General features: G+C 48.7%; 1 protein-coding gene across 1 annotated transcript; it reads left to right on the top strand.

Annotated features, from left to right (window-relative positions):
* The first annotated feature begins 714 nt into the window (after positions 1 to 714).
* RNF126 (ring finger protein 126) lies at positions 715 to 17605 on the top strand. Its single transcript, XM_037885480.2, has 9 exons — positions 715 to 991; positions 9057 to 9115; positions 11106 to 11169; positions 11715 to 11959; positions 12739 to 12807; positions 12898 to 12967; positions 14194 to 14287; positions 16472 to 16587; positions 16828 to 17605. The coding sequence occupies exons 1-9, from the start codon at positions 917 to 919 to the stop codon at positions 16975 to 16977; spliced, it is 942 nt and encodes a 313-aa protein (XP_037741408.1). The 5' UTR covers positions 715 to 916; the 3' UTR covers positions 16978 to 17605.
* The last annotated feature ends 2520 nt before the right edge of the window (positions 17606 to 20125 follow it).

Here is a 20125-nt window from a genome sequence, read left to right as displayed (position 1 = left end):
GGTAGTGGGAGACGCTGTCATGGGGGGCTTCTTTTGTATCTGAGACCAACAAGCAGACAGGCCTCTGTGCAGACCCCACAGATCCCAGTAGGCACAGGTAGAGGGACACCCCTGTCCCTGTGCAGCCCCCTATGCCCCTGTGCAGCCCTCTACACCCCACATCCCTGTGCAGCCCCCTATGCCCCTGTGCAGCCCTCTACACCCCATACCCCTGTGCAGTCCCATACGCCCCTGTGCAGCCCCCTACACCCCATACCCCTATGCAGCCCCCTACACCCCATACCTCTGTACAGCCCCCTACACCCCTGTGTAGCTCCCTACACCCCATATCCCTGTTCAGCCCCCTACACCTCATGCCCCTGTGCAGCCCCCTACACCCCTGTGCAGCTCCCTACACCCCATACCCCTGTGCAGCCCCCTACGCCCCCGTGCAGCTCCCTACACCCCATACCCTTGCACAGTCATCCCCCCCCCGCCCACTACTTCCTATACCCCTGTGCAGTGAGGGGACACAGACCCTAGATGGGGCGTCGTTCCCCAAGCCCTCCTGCTCTTCCCCCTCTCCTCAGAAGAGCAATTAGCTCCTCCTCCCAAAATGCTTTAGCCCCTCCCACTTCCTCAGGAACCCTCCCCCCATGGGGCGTGGCTACGCCCTCCAGTAGTTCCCTCCGCCCCACCTCAACCCTCTGCCCTGAGGCGACTCAAGGCCCCACCCCTCCAGGCAAAGAGGCCCCGCCCCCTCCCTGTGGGCTCCCAGAGGCCCCCGCCCTCTTCAGGAGTCGCAGAGGCTCCGCCCCGTCCCAGTCCGCGTTTCCGCCAGTCCCACCGCGAGGACCTTTCGTGCCCGCTCGGCCGCCGTAGCCGCGCTGTGCGTCGCCCCCGGCCGGGCGGGGCGGCGTGGCGTCGGGGGGGGAAGATGGCGGAGGCTTCCCCGCAGCCGGGACGGTATTTCTGCCACTGCTGCGCGGCCGAGATCGCTCCGCGCCTGCCGGTGAGGAGGGCGCCGCGGCCTGAGCTGGGGGGGAGCCGGGCAGTTGGTGAGGAGGAGGATGAGGGGGGCCCGGCCCGGGCGAGGGATGAGCGGGGGAGGCCGGGCCGGTTGGGGGTGAGGCATGGGGCGGCCGGGTCGGGTGGGGTGGGGGGGCGAGGCATGGGTCGGGCGGGGGTGGCCGGGTCGGGTGGGTGGGGGGGGCGAGGCATGGGTCAGGGTCGGGTGGGGGGGGGTGAGGCATGGGTCGGGGGGGGGGGTGGCCGGGTCGGGGTGGGGGGGGCGAGGCATGGGTCGGGGTCGGGTGGGGTGGGGGGGGCGAGGCATGGGTCGGGGTCGGGTGGGGTGGGGGGGGGCGAGGCATGGGTCTGGGTCGGGTGGGTGGGGGGGGCGAGGCATGGGTCGGGGTCGGGTGGGTGGGGGGGGCGAGGCATGGGGCGGGGGGGGTGGCCGGCCGGGTCGGGGGGGGGGGGCGAGGCATGGGTCTGGGTCGGGTGGGGGGGGTGAGGCATGGGGCGGGGCATGGGAGGGCAGTGGGCTGGGGACGGTGAGTGATAAGACTGGGGCCATGGGGAGTAGTGCGGGGCAGAGAAAGGGGCTAAAAGAAGAGGGGAGCTGGGATTGGAGGGGTCGGGGAAGGGATGTAAAAGGATCCCCTAGGCTGGAGGGAAAGGGGGGGTTGTACTGGGCGGAGTTTGGGGAAGCCCGTTTGGGAGGGTGATGGGCTCTGTGCTGGGGCGGGAGGGGTTGTAGCTTGCATCCCTTTGCTGTTCCTGGGTTGGAAGATAGCAAAGTGTACTGGAGACTCTTGGGTGGGGAACAGGAGGGTGAAGAGGATTTTCTCCCTCTCCCCCTACCATGTTCTGGGGTGGTGGGGAAGGGTGGGACCCTGCTGACAAACTGCAAGGTGGTGGCTGTTCCCACGCACCCTTCCCCCAGGCTTTCGAACTGGGACAACTTGACTAGGAGGGTGACCTTAAATGTTTCAAGGTAACTTATACGGCAGAATGTTTGATCAAAAGATGCCCACACCCCAAGGCTGCCTACAACAGATACCCAGAGAAGGTGTCTCCTGGCACCCATCCATGCCTCTGGGTTCTTCTTGCCTCACTGCCTTCATTTAGGTAGAGGGAGAGGTTCTAAGTGACATTCTTCCAAATTAAAGCTGCATGCTTTCTACTCTATGTGCACCAGAACCCCCCCCCCAAAAAAAACAAACAAACAAACAAGCAAACTAGGGAGTGCGATAGAGTTCTTCCAATTATCAGGAAGATTTCCTATTAACAGTCAGTGAAGACAAGCTGAGTGTAACCCTTAGAGAAAGTAATGCTTTGGAATCTAGAAATGGGCAACTGTGAGGCAAACACAATAATTTCACTGACCAGTGCAGGAGTGTTTCTTACACTCACTGTAGTGCTTTAACGATGTGCTTTGAGCTCCAACTAAAATGCCCATGCATCTTTACTTGTTAGGAGAGAAACACCCTCCCCCATAATGGTGAGAAAGAAGTGCTGATTATTGGCATGAAAGTGACTTTGATAAAGCAACATGTTTGACCATGACTTGTAGGAAATCTGGCCAAGATGTGTTCTATTAATGAGTTGCCAAATGTCATCAGCACATCAAGTTTGTTTTTTGAAGTTAATGAGCCTTTCCCTTGATGCTGAGCCTTTATTTGTTCTGAAACTCTTAACGTCGTGCCAGGACATTATTTGCAATAGAATTTCTATCTTTAGTGAAATTCATTTGCTGATCTGGTGTACAGTGAAAACTCAAGTTGTGCCATGAACTTGGTAGTGAGTTCCAGATAGAATACTTGACATTTTAGTAGAGTGCTTAGCAGCTGACTATCTCAGGGCCCTATAGACATGGTGCTAAATATTAATCCTGTATTACTGGGGAAATTGAGCCCTAAAACAGACTAAGAAATTTACCCACAGTCATAAAAACATCAGTGCCAAGGTTGGAACTAGAACCCACTTCCCTACTCTAGCCACTAGACCATGAGGCTTCTCACAATTGTATTGCTTCTAGGGAAGTCTTTTTAAATTGTGTGCACAAATAATCCAGTTTACTTCATCTTTTACAATATATAGTGAAGCTCTGGGTTGATATTTAATGTGTGCTGCTGTCAGTCGGTCTCTTTATTAGAGTAATTCACAGGCCTGTGACTGGTTGGTTGGTTGTGCTGGACTCCTTTGTCAAATCATCCTTCTGAGAGTTCAAATCTATATAGCATTTTATACAGTGATAAAGTGAGCTTTTACCCCACCCTTTGACTGGGGTTTTGGAAGGAGCAAAAGGAAGTTAGGTGTTCAGTTCTTATTGGAATTCAATGGGAATTGGATGCCTGACTCCCCTGGGTCTCTTTGAAACTCCCAGCTGTAAAGTCTGAGTTGCAGAATCCTACCAAAAATCTATCTTCTGTTAGGCTATATCTACACTACCACATTTGTCGGTACAGTATAACTTATGTCGTTCAGGAGTGTGGAAAAAAACCCACCCTTCTGAGTGACAGAAGTTTCACCAACAGAAGCGCCGGTGTGAAGAGCGCTATGTCGGCCGAAGAGCTTCTCCTGCCTTTCTTTGGGGGTGGTTTAATTACACTGACAGGAGAGCTCTGTCCCATCTTCACACAGCAACTACACGAGAGATCTTACAGCGGTGCACCTGCATTGGTACAGTCCGCTGCTCTAAGCTCTCTAGTGTATACATAGCCTTGGTGAAGTATACAAGACTTTGAGATACACAAGTCTCTCTTTCTGCCACAGACCTGATGAAGAGCTCTGTGTAGCTTGAAAACTTGTACCCTCCACCAATGGAACCTGGTCCCATAAAAGATATTCCCTCGCCCATCTTGTCCCTCTCATATCCTGGGACCAACATGGCTACACCACCACGGCAAGCTATCTCTTCGTGTCAGACTTTACACCTAGTGCCAGCAGATTGTGCAGAGGACTGTCTGTAAACTTTCCTCTAGTTCATTTTAAGATAAACAATTTTTGTTTTGAGGGGGTCTAGATTAGTTCAATGATTGTCTAGTAATTGTAACAGGCTGCTGAGAAGGTTGTCAAATGAAAACGTCTCCTTTAAATCAGTTGCTGTTCATCTGCTACTGTAGCACTGCTGTGATGCTTGCTGTGAAAAGATTCTGCCTTTTCCTGATGGTTTTTTTAACCCCTCTAAATAATTACAAAAATACTCGTTTTGTTGCTATTTATTTTTGTTTGGTAAATACTCTCCCCCATCTCAGTCTGTATCTGGTTTAGCTTTAACATAAATACCAGCATTATGGATGTTCCTCAGGACATGATCGTTGTAAACAGTTGCTGTTAAAACCTTCTGGTGCATCCTGATGCTTGATTCTCCAAGTGTGGTGTGTCTGAATATACCCGGTTAACCCTTTATATGGAGGAGGGTTTTTTAGGTGTGACTATCAAACACCACGTTTTATTTTCCTGTCTGATTATGTTGTAATGGACATTTTTAACCACAGCTTCAGACTCGCTAACTGGATGTCATTTTCTTTCCTGGATGACCGCAAGGATTCCCCTGATATTTTGACAAACTACTGTTGAACTGGGAGATTAACATTTTTGTTAAAGCATGTTTAGCCCACAGCCTTTAATCTGAGCATCCAGCTCTCCAGATAACTCCTCAATTCACTAGCTGTTTTGATGAAAACTTTTCTGGCTGTTTTAAAATCAGGAAAGAATGTGTATAGCAAGGTTTTCTAGATACGCCACCTTGGACTTATGTCAAGTACTGGTTCATAAACTAACCAAGGACAAGGCTGGTTGTTGCTTGAATGGAAGACTTTGAGGAAATCCAGTGTGGTGATGCAGCTGGTGGCGCTCATCTTTCTGAGTCAGCAACTGGAAGTACCCTATCTGAAATACATAAAACTGAGGTCTTTAATCTTTAGTCCCATTAGAGATTCCATAGTGCTTTTCAAAACATGCTGAAGACAGATTTCTTGGCCAGATTCCAGCTTAATTAGTCTACCTACCTACAGTTCTTCCTGCAATGTTATGTTGCAGCTTTCTTTTAAACACCTGCTGTTTCACTTCTGGGATACCTGCACTTGAGCAGTGGGTGAAGTGAACCTTTGTATAGCTGCTCCGTTCTTCAGCGGGATGAAAGAACTGGGTTTATATTTTACGTTTATATACAGTTTAAGAGCTAAAAGGCTGATATGCTCCTGTTAAATACTCTTGAGCTTTGAGAGGGTGGATAGGGAATTTGGTGGTGGTTCCTCCCTTCCCTCCCACCCCCCCTGCAAAAAAAAAACCCTTCCTCCCAGATACATTGTCACTAGCCTTGCGTAATACGCAAAGTTGGGTTTCCTATAACTATTGGAGCAATCCTTTTGGTGGTGAATGCAACAGTTGTCTGTCTCCTAACATAGCTCAGTGCTGAAAATCCAGGTTCAGCTGATGCTCAAGAAGCTGGTTGTTTCAGAGGTCCAAATTAGGAAGGCCACTCTTATTGACAGCAGACTAAGTCGCCAGAGTGGAACTGGCACTGCATGTGTTACAAAAGGAAAGAGTCTAACAGTTTGAAAAGCAGTAAACTTTGGCAATTGTGCTGTTCCAGCTGCAAAAGAATTTGCTGATTGCTGTATTCAGAACTGCCTGTTGTCAAAATTATATCCCTCTAATAGGAAAGCTGAGAGGAGCAAATCACTTGCTTCTCTTGATCAGGCTCATGGTGCTGAGTGTGGAAAGCAATAGATTGGTTTTGTAAATTCTTATCCGAATGGGGCATTGATGGAATTGAGTAAATTGGCTGACGTTTATTTCAAAGTCCAGTTTTTTGTACACTCCTGCCCCTGTGTGCTGTTGACCAACTCCCTGGGAGGCATTTGGGTGAGGTAGGAACATGTTTGAAATACAAATTGTGGGTATTTTATAGAAACATGACTGCAAATCTAAAGAGTTCAGTGTGGGAGAGAAGGCAGCTGTGTCTGTTAAGTGGTATTCACTGACAGTCCCTACAGATGGGTGGTGTCTTGCTGATTCCTTATTCTCATGAATAGAGACAACATTAAATGGATTTTGGGTTTTGCTGTGCATAGCTAGGGTCTTACAATGTGTGGTGTTTTTTTTTTTTGGCTCGGGGAGGGATCACAAACTTCTTAGCAGGGTGAACACAGGCCATTTGCATCCTGTTCCTTTTGGGAATCAGGTAGCTCGGCTCCTAGGTGGAATATCTTTGGGCTTGACTACACTGTCCCACAGTTTGGACTAAAGGGGTGTGAATAGCAGTGCACACCAAAGTGCTATGCTGTAACTCCCCCTCTGTGGGCACTTTGGGTGTAAACATAAAGATCCTGAGTTCACACTAACTTAGTCCTCTTGGACTTGGCACCTTTAAGTTCATGCCTGCAGTGTCCACATGGGAATTATAGCACAGCACTCACTGCTATTCATACCACCTTAGTTAAGGCTGCGGGTTAATGTAGACATGCCTTATGTTCTAGTGGGTGTGACAATCCCGAAAGTAAAAGTGGTAGGGGAAGCAGCATCTGCATTTTTAAAAAGATAAACTCAGGTAAGCCAGCTGTCAATATCAGTGGAATTAGCAAATTCCACTTTGGTCATTTATATTTTGCCTGCCCTAAGTGTCGTGTTTGGTTCGAATTGGGCATGGTACACTTCACTTCCTCTCTTCAGCTGCACTGTATTGTATAGCATTGTTGTGTGCAGTTATTTGTGGGGGCTCATTTTACTGACAAATGATTCCTTCATATAATTTTAAGCCCTTTGAGTTTCTTCTGTCTCAAAGGGGCTGTCGAATTATCAACAGTCATTAAACATAAATGCTTTGCTAAAGCTGGGAATAAACAAGAAAAGCAGGTGTGCAGAGAAGGAATCCGTTACTCTGAGAAGGAATCCTGATTCTGAACATGCAGTCTGTTTGAGCTTTATAAGCGATCCCATCTTAAATTGGGAGCAATAGAGGTAGACCGAAAGAGCTTTCTCTAATGAGCGTGCAGTGTGGGAGGTTATTTTAGTGTTTGTGTTGCAGAATGACCTCCTTATGTCTCCTTGAAGCCTCCACTGGTATAGCTACACTGCGATTAAAAACCCATGGCGGGCCCATGCCAGCTGGCTGGGTCTGTGAGGCTTCTAAATTGCGGTGTAGACATCTGGGTTCTGGCTGAAGCCTGGGCTCTAGGACCCTGTGAGGTGGGAGGGTCCCAGAGCTCAGGGCTGCAGCCAGAGACCCAATGTCTACACCGCAATTAAACAGCCTCTCAGCCCCAGCCCCGCATGCCTGAGTCAGCTGGGTTGTCTAATTGCAGTGTAGACATACTCTGTGTGGTGAAAAATCCCAGATCTTGTTAGGTATTGCTTTCCTCTTAGTTCTTCTTGACATTATAATTGGCAGTAACTGTAACTCCACATTGTTTCTCTTTCATTCTGACAGTTTGTCCTCTAGAAGCCATTTGAAAATCAACACGTATGCATGCTGCCTTGCCAGGAAATCCAGTGGTTTTGCTTTCACTTCGCCTGTGACTACATCAAGATCCGTCTAATGCTCTGTCTGTGCTGGGGGTTAACCAGTGTTATCTGAACCACCTTTAAACCATGCTCTGAACAGATTCAGGCTTAAGTTTGTCTGGCCAGTGTGATGAAGGCCTAAGTTCCCTCTAAGCTGTGCAGCCACATGGCTGTGCGGCAGGCTATCAAGGGCCACGCAGGTGGGGAGAGGAACCGCTCCCCCGGGCTGCTGTGGTAAGAGAGGGCTGGGCGGGGGGAGAGTCCTCTCTCCCCCACTCCTCCCGCAACAGCCTGCACCCCAAACCCCTCATCCCCAGCCCCACCCCAGAGCCACCCTCCTATTTGAAGCTCTCACCCCCTGCACCGCAACCCTCTGCCCCAGTCCTGAGCCCCCTCCCACACCCTGAACCCCTCATCCTCGGCCCCACCCCAGAGCCCACAGCCGCAGCTGAAGCCATCACCCCTCTGCCCCAACCCTGAGCCCCCTCCCGCACTCCAAACGCCTCAGCCCCATCGTCGCCACACAGCACCTCCATATTGGTGGACATAACAAAATTCATTCCATACATGGATGTAAAAAATTAGAGGGAACATTGGTGAAGGCATACGCTAATGGTTTTAAAACTGTTATAAAGACTGCTTGACTTCCTGTGGTCTATAATCTAATCTCTGCATAATAGAATGCTTTTAAAACATGATTTGATAACAGTTGTGCCCTGTTCACACTGACTAAGGAAACTTATGCCTGAAATGGTTTTATGCAGCATTTAAAACTGGTTCATGTAATACAGTGTGGAGACAGAGGGGTGTAACCATGTGTCTGTATCCCATGAGTCTGTTAAGTAGAGATTCTTTTTACAAAAGGGTGAGAAACAAGCATGGAATTCTGGGATTTGTAGCCTTCAGTCATAAAAGGCACAGAATAAGTCCAGCCAGAATTCCTGAAATCTCAGTTGCCATCAGAAACTAAAGAATGCTCCGGAAAGTGTGAGGTAGAAAGGCTGCTTATTACATTTGTAGTTAATCCTGCTGTACCTGGGGAAGGATAGCAAGAGTGAGGCTGTAAAGTTTGGAATTTTCTCTGGAGTTAACTTCACGTATTGTTACATGTTGGTCCTCATGGTGAAAGTTGGTGTGGCCTGCATGAACTGAGACCAATTTCTAGTTAGTCCCCTTAAATGTGAATAATTTGAGCCCAGTGTTACATAGGGCTGCAGTGCTATGTGTCCTACCATATCTAATCCATAAAGGTGGCTTCCTCCTTCTCCAGGACTTAGAGCTCCTGCTTGTTGCCAGAGTGATTCAAAACAGTGAATTCTTTGGTACTTAAAGCATGGTGGACTTTGGGAAGTGGTGCACTGCCTGACTTCACCTCTTAGTTTATAGAGTATTATTCTGAGTGCACAGAGTCAGGGTTTCTGTGCCTTATTCTTGTTGGCTAGCTGGAAAATCCATCCTGGAGAATGGAACGCAGGGTTTTTCTCCATTTCTCCATATGGAAGATACTATCTCTAACTATTTTCTAGCACCTGCGTTTCTCATGTAGTTTTTCTCTTCTATAGGATTATATTTGCCCAAGGTGTGAATCTGGTTTTATTGAAGAACTTCCTGAGGAGCCCAGGTAATGTGCTGTTCCTGAAGGATACTGTGAGCGTTAACTTGGGATCTTCTCTGTTCTGTTTCCTTTTCCTGGGGTGGGAGATATTACAAACTAAGGGGACCAGTTGGACACCCTCTAATGATATTTGGCTTTTCTCAATGAAAACCTTGGGGGCCCAGCTACTTGGTTTTTCCAAGGTTGTAACATACTTAACTCTCACAGTCTGTGTCCACAAATAAGTCAACATGTTTCCCAACCATGATGGTTGGAAGCCTGACATCCTGGCTAGTGACCCGTGGACCATTCAGAGAACTTTCTGCAGTCTTGACTGGACTTTCTCTGCCCTGTGCTGATGGGCTGCTTGCTCCAAACCCCTCTCTTCCCCACAGTCTCTTCATCTTAGCTTCACTCCATACTTCTTTTCTCCCATGCCTTGACCCTTCATCCCCCTGCCCTTTTCTTTCCTTTCCTTTTAACTGATCCCCTGCTAACTAACCCCCCCCCCGCCAAAAAAAAAAAAAAAAAAAAAATCCACCATGCAACTTAAATCCCATTTGCTGCCATCACATTGTTTACTCTGCTTGTATGTTCAGCCCCTTCCCCCACCCTGCGTCTGTCTTGTCTAGTTAGTTTGTAAGCTCTTCAGGGCAGGACCGTCTACTGTTCTGTGTTGCAGGGTGCCTAGCACAATCGTGCCCTGGTCTTGGTTGGTCCTTAAGCACTGCCAAAATATACATATTAATTTAAATGAAATAGTAAGCATGACAGTAGCTGATTTCTAACAGTTTTTCTGCTATGTAGACAGTAGCACCTAGCTGTGGGTTAATCGGGGGTAGCTCCCCTCCTCCCCCCAAAATCTGAGAGAGCATATGATGTCTCAAAGGGCACTGTGAAGAAACACCCACTATTACCCATACACACAGCAGGAAGCAGTTATACGCACAGTTATACAGGATGTGGTTTTTGCCTTGTAAAAAATGCTTTAATGTGTGGACACGCTGACCTGTTTTGGCTGTAATGGTGTGTTTGCCAGTGCAGGTCACACGTAATGTGATTCTTGGTCTTGACTTGCAGAGAGAGTGGCCTTGAGATTTAAACAATGCAAGGTGACAAGATGTTAAAGAAGTCCACTTACTTACACGTTTAAGAACAAACAAGTCTCTGCATACATCAACTGTATCAAGTGTTCATTAGTTATTCCTTTGGATTGCAGTAGGTTTTCTAAACCCATGAAGAGGCATAGCTCCATCCTGAAAGGCAGCATTGTCTGGTAGATGGAGCTAGAAATCGTGCCTAGCTAATCCTAGCTTTGAGAGTGACTTACTGTGACATTGGCAGAGTCACTCAGGTGTTCTGAACCTCCGTTTACTCTGCTGTAAAACCAAGATAACATTTAGCACGCACATGGGCCATGAGGAGTAACGCTCATACGGCTTTTTGAAAGCATAGCACTATGTATTCTCTTGTAATCATTTGCTAACTCTCATTCTCTGACTGGTCATGTGATTTTGCAGTGCAAAAAAGAGGACTGGTTCTGATGAGTGGGTTTCCAACAGCAGCATTAAGCATGTTTGCATCGTTGTCGTGTTGGCATCTTAAACCTTATCCTCATGGTGCTCCGGAGAACATAGCTGAGTTGCCTAGGGGTGGAATGGGTAGAGAATGCTTGGCTGATGTAACAGGTGGGTCTTCCCTAGCAAAGTTACTGTTCTGCAGCTTCATGAGATGCGCACGAGGTGATCAGCAAGAGGGGGGGGGAGGTCTGAATGTTCAGGGAGGCAAGGGACAGCAAGAAGAAAAATTACAGGAGCGATTGTGGTGGAAAACAGCAGCTGATGAGGAAAATGTGTTGCCTGTGAAATGGTTTTGCACAACTCGTAAAGTGGTGTGACGTCTGCCCCAACCAAGATCCCATCCCTTGCTTCCCTCTGCTGCAAAAGCCTTTCCACCTACCCTGCGCCGTCGCGAGTCCGCATTCCTGAGGCTAACCAACGCTGTTCGCTCTTCTCAGGAATGCTGAGAATGGTTCCAGCTCTTCCGCATCGACCAGCGATCAGAGCAGGCATCCATTCGAGGTGAGTAATAGCCGCTCCCCATCCCCTACTAGATTCTTGTTGGTTTTGTGGTTTTTTTTTTTTTTTTTTTTTCCTTGCCATTGAATCTGAATATTTTCTGCAGGGAGATCATTTTATATTGTCCCCCTGGATTCTGTCAAAGTTTGGAGGTAAATATCATCCAAGCACCGCTTCTAGAACTCTCTAAATAGCCTGGCATTCTTCTCCAAGGACAGCTGAGTTTCCCCCATATCCCGTTTTTGTTAGGAGGAGCCATGCTGTGGTATATTGAACTGTATATCTGGGCATGCCAGGGTCACCTTTTAAAGAGTCAGCAGTTAGCCTCAGTTGCCACACAGTGGTATCAGAAAAATAATGGTTATTTCCTAAGTCTAATTTCAGCTGATGCTGTCTGCTCATTGCAGAGCCTCTGCTCAGCACAGAGCCCTCAGCTGTGATGCTGGAGCTGTCTGCAGAGTCTGGCTTTGTCTCGTCAGAGGCCTTTGTTAGTAGAAGTAAAAGGTCTCTCCTTGTGACCAACCTGCCTTGAATTCTCTTCGCTACAGAACGTGGATCAGCACTTATTCACCTTGCCACAGGGCTATGGCCAGTTTGCCTTTGGGATTTTTGATGACAGCTTTGAGTTTCCTGCCTTTGGGTCCAGTGGCCAATCTGAAGACAACAGGGACTCCGAGAACCGGCGGGAGAGAGAACACCAGTCTCGGCACAGATATGGTGCAAGGCAGCCCCGAGCCCGTCTCACTGCACGGCGTGCCGCTGGCAGGCACGAGGGAGTCCCAACGCTAGAAGGGTGAGAAGTGCTTTCTAATGCTCTGCTCAGTGCCCAGGGCTTGCTTTTCTTTTTAAGGCGGCTTAGCTGAGAACCATAACATTTGTTTGTGTCATCCATTCTCGAGGACTAGTCCCTTATTAAACACTTCCTACATGGAGTTATTCTCCTTCGCAGGTGCCTTACTTCCTATGCAAACAGCTGCTTTTGGGAGATTACATTTCAGCTGGAATAGAACCCTTATCCAGCCTGTATCTTGAGTGAAACTGACTTGTTGGCCGTGGTTTACCTGTACTCTACAATAGATCATACCGCAAAGAAGGGAATATGCCTGGGAGCTTTTAACTAAAAGATGCCCTAGACTGAGTAAGCATCTGTCTGCCCTGATTCTTTTCCTTGAGCATGGTCACTTGTGGGCAAAGCAGCACGAAAACCAGCTGATGTGTCCGATCACTGGTGAATTTCTCCGCTCCTTACAGTCAGCAGCTGGAAATGATGCTACCTCCCAGGCCTATGCTAGAGTGGATTGACTTTTCTCTAAGTGCATCCCAGAGACACTGTCCACTTCCCACCTTTGTGTAGAAAAATGGTCCTCTCTGAATAAAATCCTTCGACTTCTTCCTGTGGCAAGAAATAAGTAGTCACTAGGATGCAGTTGCACTTTAAACCGGATACTGTGTCTTACCTTTCGTTCCCCCTGATGGTACCACAGTATTTCCGACCCACTCTGGACTTCAGGGCCATTTGTGGGATTTAGTGGATCCTAGTTCTTCTTTGATCTTGATTTTGCTGTCTTTCAGAATCATACAGCAGCTGGTCAACGGCATTATTGCACCTACGACAATACCAAACCTAGGACTAGGCCCTTGGTGAGTTGGAGTTACGGGCTACTCTACCTAAAGGTCTGGTTGTGTGCAGCCCCAGTGGAGACTAAAACCCTGTTGTCTTTATTCTTAAAGGGGAGTCTTGCATTCGAATCCAATGGACTATGCCTGGGGTGCCAATGGCTTGGATGCAATTATTACACAGGTAAACCTGGCACCTGTTCTATGCCTCTGCCACTGGGGGATGCTCATGTGCAGTGGTTGGTACTGGGGTGGTACCCTTTCTCTAAGAATCTACCCTTCTCCCTTCCATAGAGGGATAGCACTGACATCTGTCTTGGTTAGTAGGGACTCGCAGTCCAGTACGTCTCCAAAACCTAGCATTGAGTCAATGTGTGTAAAAGTTGCTACAAGAGGCGCTCAGGTTTGCACTCCATTGCCAGGGAAAATGTCTTTTGTTTCATGATTCATGTGTCTTGAAATGCACAAGGAGGAGGGCTCTGTTTACTTCCCCCTGCAGTGGCTTATCCTTTCAGTAACGGTTTCTTAAAGGAAGCAATGTATTTGAAAACACAAGCTCTGCGCCTAGAGGGAACAGTATGAGCAGAAACATGTTTCAGTCAGGGCTTGGCTGTGGTTCCAAAAGACAAGCATGTTCTCCTGTCTGCCGCAAGCTGACAACCTGTTTTATGGCTGTTGGTGGTTTAGGGAGGTAGAAGAGGGGGACCGCGCTTGATTCTGTTCCTGGTATTCCTCATGGTGTCCGATAACAAAGGCATCCATTAAATTAAGAGGAAATAATTCCTTCAGCATATGTTTGGCAAGTGGAATTCACTGCTGGAGAGTTCTAAGACCAATTGTCATGACTGGGGCATGGGCTGTCAGACCTAGTGGTTGGAGCAGGAATCTGGAACTAGGAAGCAACCCAAAGTAGGGAGATCGCAGCTGCAGGCACAACTCCCTGTTCCTGTGCTGGGTTTGTATAGAAGTTGTGAACCAATCAGGACCTCCAGCATTCTGCCAATCAGATTCCAGGACTGGAGTCCTCTGCCCAGGGGCTTCTATTCTGGCAACTGCTAGCAGGTCCCTGGGTGGCAAGTTGGAACTTACTAGCTCCTAAGAGCCCTGTGGACCAGGGTTCGAGACTTGTGGTCTCCGCCATCAATACATATGTTAAATTTTGTGCTGAGGGGTGTCAGCTGGTCCATTCAGAGGTCAGGGTGGAATCTTTCTCCTCGATGCAGCTCTGCAAAGTTGCCCAGGTCCGTGGTGGGGAATTTAATATTTGAAGCATCAGGAGTTAGCAAGCAGTAAAGGCGGAATACAGGTGACAGGACATGGTTAGATGGCTCAATACCTTGGCCTAACAAATCCTGTGTCCCATCCAGCCAGTGTCGTTGTCCTGTACCGTATGGCGTTTTTGTCTTTCAGTTATTAAATCAATTTGAAAACACTGGGCCGCCTCCAGCAGACAAAGAGAAGATCCAAGCGCTCCCCACCGTTCAGATAACAGAGGAACACGTAGGTACGTCCCCTGCCTCCTTCACCGAGGAGTCCAATGAAAAGCTTTGCAGAGCTTTCATGTGGTTTTTCCCTTGGAATTTTCATGTTGGCGACTAATCTATCATAGGGCAAAAGAATTCCAGAGGCAGAACTAGGCGCAGCTCTCTCCTACTCCTGCCTGAACAGAAGTACTGTAACGCTGATACGTTTGCAGTAGGCCGTTAACTGCCCCATCTTTAAAAGCTAATGTAGCTAGACACGTATAAAGATTGGAGCCAGCACAGAAATTGGCCGACTGTCTCAGTCTCCCAAGTCTGCAGCCTGTCTTGGAAATGAGAGGTCTTTACTATCTCCTGGGCATTGTCGCCTTTTAGGGGAATCTCACACCCAGTGGCACAGCAGCGTAGGACTGGTGGTGTAGAACAGCTGGCAGCATGGTTCCCACTACCTAGAGATCTGCTCAGGCCTCATTTTAAAGCCCAGACCGAACCTGTTGAGTTGTTTTCATACCTGACCCAAACCTGATGCTTTAGTTGGGTGCGTCCCATCGGCTTCGTTTCAGGTAGCAAGGCTCTCGCTCGCACTGCTGCCCCCACCCTCGCTGTGCCGGACTACGCTGTCTGGTCTCCACCCCCACACTCCACTCACCCCCCGGGAGGTTCTAGCCAGCCACTGCTGGGTGCAAACGGTACATGAAACATCGCACTCTGCTGGGGCTCCTTCCTACAGGACTGGGGAACCCAGTCCAAGGCATGCCCCTGCAGGGAGCGCAGCTGTCTGGCAGCGGCTTCAGACAGCCCCCGCGCCTTTGGCCACGGGGTTTCCTGGCAGGCAGGCAGGACGGGGACAGAATCCAGCCCACCTGCCTGGCTAAGCCACCATCATCCCACGTCTGCTGTACTGTGGTGTGTGTCTCCCACCCCTATCTGCACAGCAGCGCACGTGGGCTCCTGGTGCATTCCAAGCCTCCTCTCTGCATCCTGGTGCTGCCTGGCTTCCTGTTTGGGAGAAGTGCTCCTTCCATGGCAGAGCTGCGCAGCTGTCCGCCGACTCCTTCAGCCAGCTGCTGCCACCTCCACTGAGCTCTGGGGACAGGGAACCGGATCCTTCCCTTGCTCCCTCAGAGTCCAAACCCGAGTCTGAGAGCATCAAGTTCTTTTCATGCCTGATCTGACACCTGGAGTCAGGTTCTGGTCAGGTTGCCAGCCTCTGCCGCTGTGTCTTCTAGATGGGCTATAAGCAGCATTAGATGACACAGTGGTAAAAATGCACCTGGTGGGGCTGCAGAAGTGTGAAATTCTCCTGAAACTATCAGTGCTGGTGCAGCCACTGCATGTAAAAATCTCTTGGGAGCAGCGAATAGTGTTTGCTGGCCGTCATAGCCGTGCATAATAAAATGCCGGACAGACTGGCTTACAGGAAGAGAGATTTGAATCTGTTAGGGTTCATATAGAATTAGGCTTGGCAGACTTTGATTTTTATTTTTTATACGATCAGTGTTTATCTTTAAGCAATTTTTTTTCAGTTTTTATTGATTTCCGTTTTCACAATGGTGGGGAATGATGGGAGGGATCGGTCAGTACTTCTTTAATGACGGTATTCGTTGAGACTCAAAGTTAGTTTTATAATTGTTAAAATACAAATTGTCGACCTCGCCTGTCAAAATATACAAGGTGAAGTTCCATAACTCAAATTCTAATAGGTTCTCAAACTGCCTTTTTCTTTCTTTACCGGTGTGTCAATTTTGATGATTGACGGAAATATTTTTTCATGGGTTTGTGTGTACGGTGACATTGACATTTAAAAATAAAAATCGAATCCTTCCAAGCCTACACATGATACACTGACAGCAGCATGTTGAGGAAGGGAGTAAGAGAGAAAATATAGGTAAGGAAGGAGAGGAATTTGGGAATAAGGTGGAGAGATACAGGCAGCTATCCCAAGTGGCAGAAGCTCTGGAGGCAGTAGCTTTCTCCCCAGTGCTGGGGAGACTGTGAAAGGCCAGTTGCCAGATGACCTAAGGCAGGAATAAAGAGTCAGTCAGATGAGCTGGAGCACGTCCGTGGCGAGTTTTCAAAGCTGGGCAGCTCTGAACCAATTTCTGAACTGGTTGGGGAAGCCAGCGCTCATTCTGCTCCCAAGCAGTGAATGAATGATACCCAGTCAGCCCTCTTTATTCTTCGCTTTGTGGTTTTGTGCCTTGCAGGGTCCGGGCTCGAGTGTCCTGTATGTAAAGAGGATTACACACTTGGTGAAAATGTCCGGCAATTACCCTGCAATCATCTATTCCACAATGGCTGTATAGTCCCCTGGCTGGAACAGGTTAGTTACACCAGCGCCCGGATCCCTTTGATGCAAGGGGAATATTATATACTCTAGACGCATTCCATTATACTGTTCCCATTGGTAAATATTTCTATATCCTGCTGATGCCTGAGCATGAGCAGCCTTTTGCCTCTGAAGAAGGAGGTAGGCAGTAGCATGACTGGCTGTTACTTGCATTGTTCCCATGTCCTATGTCTAATCCTTTCTCTCCTGGCTTTTTTTTTTAAATCTCCAAAGCACGACACATGCCCCGTGTGCCGGAAAAGTTTAAGTGGACAAAACACTGCCACGAATCCCCCAGGACTCACAGGGATGAATTTCTCCTCGTCGTCTTCCTCCTCCTCCTCCAGCTCACCAAGTAATGAAAACTCGTCAAACAACTCATGAATCCTAGTCCAGCCCCAATCCTGCGTGCCCTGTCCATAGTCCTTCGTCCCTAGCCAACGTAAGCAACTAAGGGCCTTCCGGAGCGGAGCAAGGGGGGGAACCAAAATCCAGAAATTCCCTCACGAGGCCCCTGGCTCTTCGGAGACGAGACACCGCTGGCTCTCCAGTGGGGGGAAGATCTCTGAATTCATCACGTTGCCGTGCGGACTCTTAAAACTGCCATGAAAGACCGTTAAGCTTCACAGATTGGAAACCCAAGGTGCTGAGCTATTGTCTGCGACTCCAGCTGGGGGAAGGTGGTTTGTATGGTTTTGAGATTCTGCTCTTTATATTCTCTCCCCACGCCCCGCTCCTCCATCCCTTATGCTTTGAAATTTTAAACCTTTAAAATGACAGTGTAACAAAATCCGGTTTGCGCCGAGGATCTCCAGGTCGGGAGGGCGAGTGAGGGTCAGGGAGTTGCCACAGAAAATGTGAACTCATGGAATAGACCGAGCTATCCTGCCTTCCCCTGCCACAGTCCCTTTTTGTTTTCTTTATAACTTCACCCTTCTCATATTCAACACAGAAAGGGTTTTTATAATTTTAAATTATTACTGCTGTTAAATAAATGGACGTTTCAGCTCAACAAGAAGTTATGCATGATTTGTGGATAAATACAGGGTAAGCTCGTCTGAGTGCTGTGCGATACCTTCCCAGTGGCAGGCCAGTCTGCGCTGAGATCATTGTGCCCTCCTTCCCTCCCAGTGTGCTGGTACACAGTGACTTCTTTAGCACTAGGTTCCTACTGACCAACACCCGTGTACAGTGCCAGCCTGCAAATCATCAAGCGCTGTCGGCTGCGGGATAGAAACTTGCAGCATCTTTGTTCGATTTCTGTATTTCTACCGCCACCCCCCGCAGGCCTGCCCTTCTCTCACCCTGGATGTGGAATGTTGGCTGCAGGACTGAAATTGTACCAGAGCGAGGACCAGCCCAACGCCATTGTGATCAGATAAAATACAGAGCAAGTGACGCTTGGAAAAAAATGTATTTCAAAGCTACTTCAAAATACAGCTGCTTTAAAAATCCCCAGGAGCTTGTGAATCAGTTTCCTTGCAAGAGTTGGTTTGATGGGGGGAGGGTAGTGGGGGGGAAACTTTTGTCCTACTGTTCAGGGGCCGGGGGGCAGGTTTTTGATTTGGTATGAGCTTTTTTAATAAACTGATTCTCTCTGGAGAGAGGAAGTCGGAGCAGGTATGCTCAAAGTTACGTTTTCATGGGTTGTGGGCAGGACCTATTTCATTTACTGTTCTGATCACTTTAAAACTTCAGCTTCAGCGGTGGATGGTATGATTCTGAAGGCATCTATAGTAGGAACCTGTGTAGCTGGGGGTTTTCCAGGCCTGCCTTCTGGAAAGAGGGACCTGCCCCATGTAAAGGGGAGGCTGTGACACAAGCTGTAGCTGGAGGATTAAGTGAAGCAGCTGATCCCATGGAAGACCCCAAAGAAGCACCATGGGTGTGTGGATCCAACTGAGCTCTGAGGCTGCAGAGTCAGCAGGGAGCTAGGTGGGAAGTCAAGCTGTCGGACCATAGAAGATGCTGTATGATGTGTCTTCAGGGTGAGAGGCAGAAGCTTACTTCTGGCGTCAAGTGGAGTATTCTCCCCCCCCAAAAAAAAAAAAAAATCTTCTCTTGAAAGCTGGCCATACTGACATAGTCTGGCCGTAGAAGGAATCCTGAAATCTTAGCCGAGATCCATGGTGGTGAGATATGTAATGTGTGTTGAAGGCCTTCATAGAAGTGTACGTGGGGAGGAAGACAGGTAAGGAGTCTGCTGTAGAGCGATCCTTTTCCTCCAGGGCGGGACCGTGTGGCAAGGTGCATGAGCATTCTCTCCTCTCCAAGGCCAGGTTGACAGGTTTTACCAATGTAGCTATGTCAGGAGTGTGAGGGGGGAAAAAAATCACCCCCGTAACTCACGGCTTTGCCAGCAAAACCCTTTGTGTAGACACATCTTATACCGCAAAAGGGACTCTTGCTGGTATAGCGAATATCATTCGGGGAGATGGTTTAACTCCACAGGCAGAAGAACTCCTTTTGCTAGCATAAGCTGCGTCTCCCCGAGGGGACTTTGCCCAAAGCTTTTGTAGTGTGGACTAGCCCCAAGTAATGTGAGCTTTTAACAGGAAGAATCTGTCATACCCTGCAAACTCACAGTTGCAGTTCTGTGTGTTGCCGGCAGGTGGAGCAACAGACCCAGAGGTGTCAAACAATCTGGTTGTGGCAAAGCTAAAATGTTCTGAGAGCAGAAAAGATGATTGGGGGGGAAACCGTTTGTCATTCTTCCCCTCTAAAGTGGTGCTCTGGGTTACATGTTACAACCGCAAGCTGTCTCCTGTTCCTTTCCCAGGTGCTCGTGGCAGTCAGCCTGGTCATGTATTGACCCAGCTAACCTAGCCTTCATGTGAAGCCTTTTAGTCTGACTCTGGGGCAGGGGGGCCAAGGGGGCCTGGCTTATACCTTTAGTTAAGATCTGTGGCTCAGGATGTAAATTTTAGGACTCCGCACTCCCCTTGCTCCACAGCGGAGCTACCACTGGGCTCACTGGGAGGTTTGCTCAAAGGTCAAGGAGAGGATCTGGCCTTTATGTCGTAACGAAACTTTTTTTTTCAGTCCTTGACATTGTGCTAAGAAGGGAATATGCTCCTGGTTAAGACCGGTGGCCTTTCTTCCTCTTCCAGCCGCCTTTCTCCATTTCTCCTCCAGTCTGTCACCTCTTTTCCCTCCCTTGCAGTAACTTCCAGTCTCCCACTGGAGGATCCAGTTCCCCTTCCCTTGCCCCCCTTCCGTCTGCTAAAACCAGAAATAGCTCACCTTGCCATCTAAAGTGTCGTTGGTCATGTGCGTTATCGCCCCAGCAAGGTTAATGGTAAGCAAGGGAGTACGTACCTATCTCATTGTTTCAGGCTTGCTGCAGACTCAGGCAGAGACCGCTGCCTCAGCTGCACTTGGTGCACATTTGGAAGGTTATCTTCGTAACCAGCGGGCTAGAAACCTTTTTATAAAATGAAAGTTTAGACTCCAGATGAGCCATGTGGGCCACATAAATGTACCATGCTGGCCCGTGGCTGTATGTTTGACACCATTGCTATAGGATGTGTAG

Source organism: Chelonia mydas, chromosome 25 (genome assembly GCF_015237465.2).
Source record: "Chelonia mydas isolate rCheMyd1 chromosome 25, rCheMyd1.pri.v2, whole genome shotgun sequence".
NCBI lineage: Eukaryota > Metazoa > Chordata > Testudines > Cheloniidae > Chelonia > Chelonia mydas.
This window is presented reverse-complemented; position numbering and strand designations above follow the sequence as displayed.

Excerpts from the sequence above, each read along its gene's own strand:
- RNF126 (XM_037885480.2), top strand. The coding sequence starts at position 917 with ATGGCGGAGGCTTCCCCGCAGCCGGGACGGTATTTCTGCCACTGCTGC. Across the intron at positions 12,808-12,897 it reads AACCTAGGACTAGGCCCTTG|GGGAGTCTTGCATTCGAATC; the intron begins GTGAGTTGGAGT and ends TTATTCTTAAAG. Across the intron at positions 12,968-14,193 it reads TGGATGCAATTATTACACAG|TTATTAAATCAATTTGAAAA; the intron begins GTAAACCTGGCA and ends TTTGTCTTTCAG.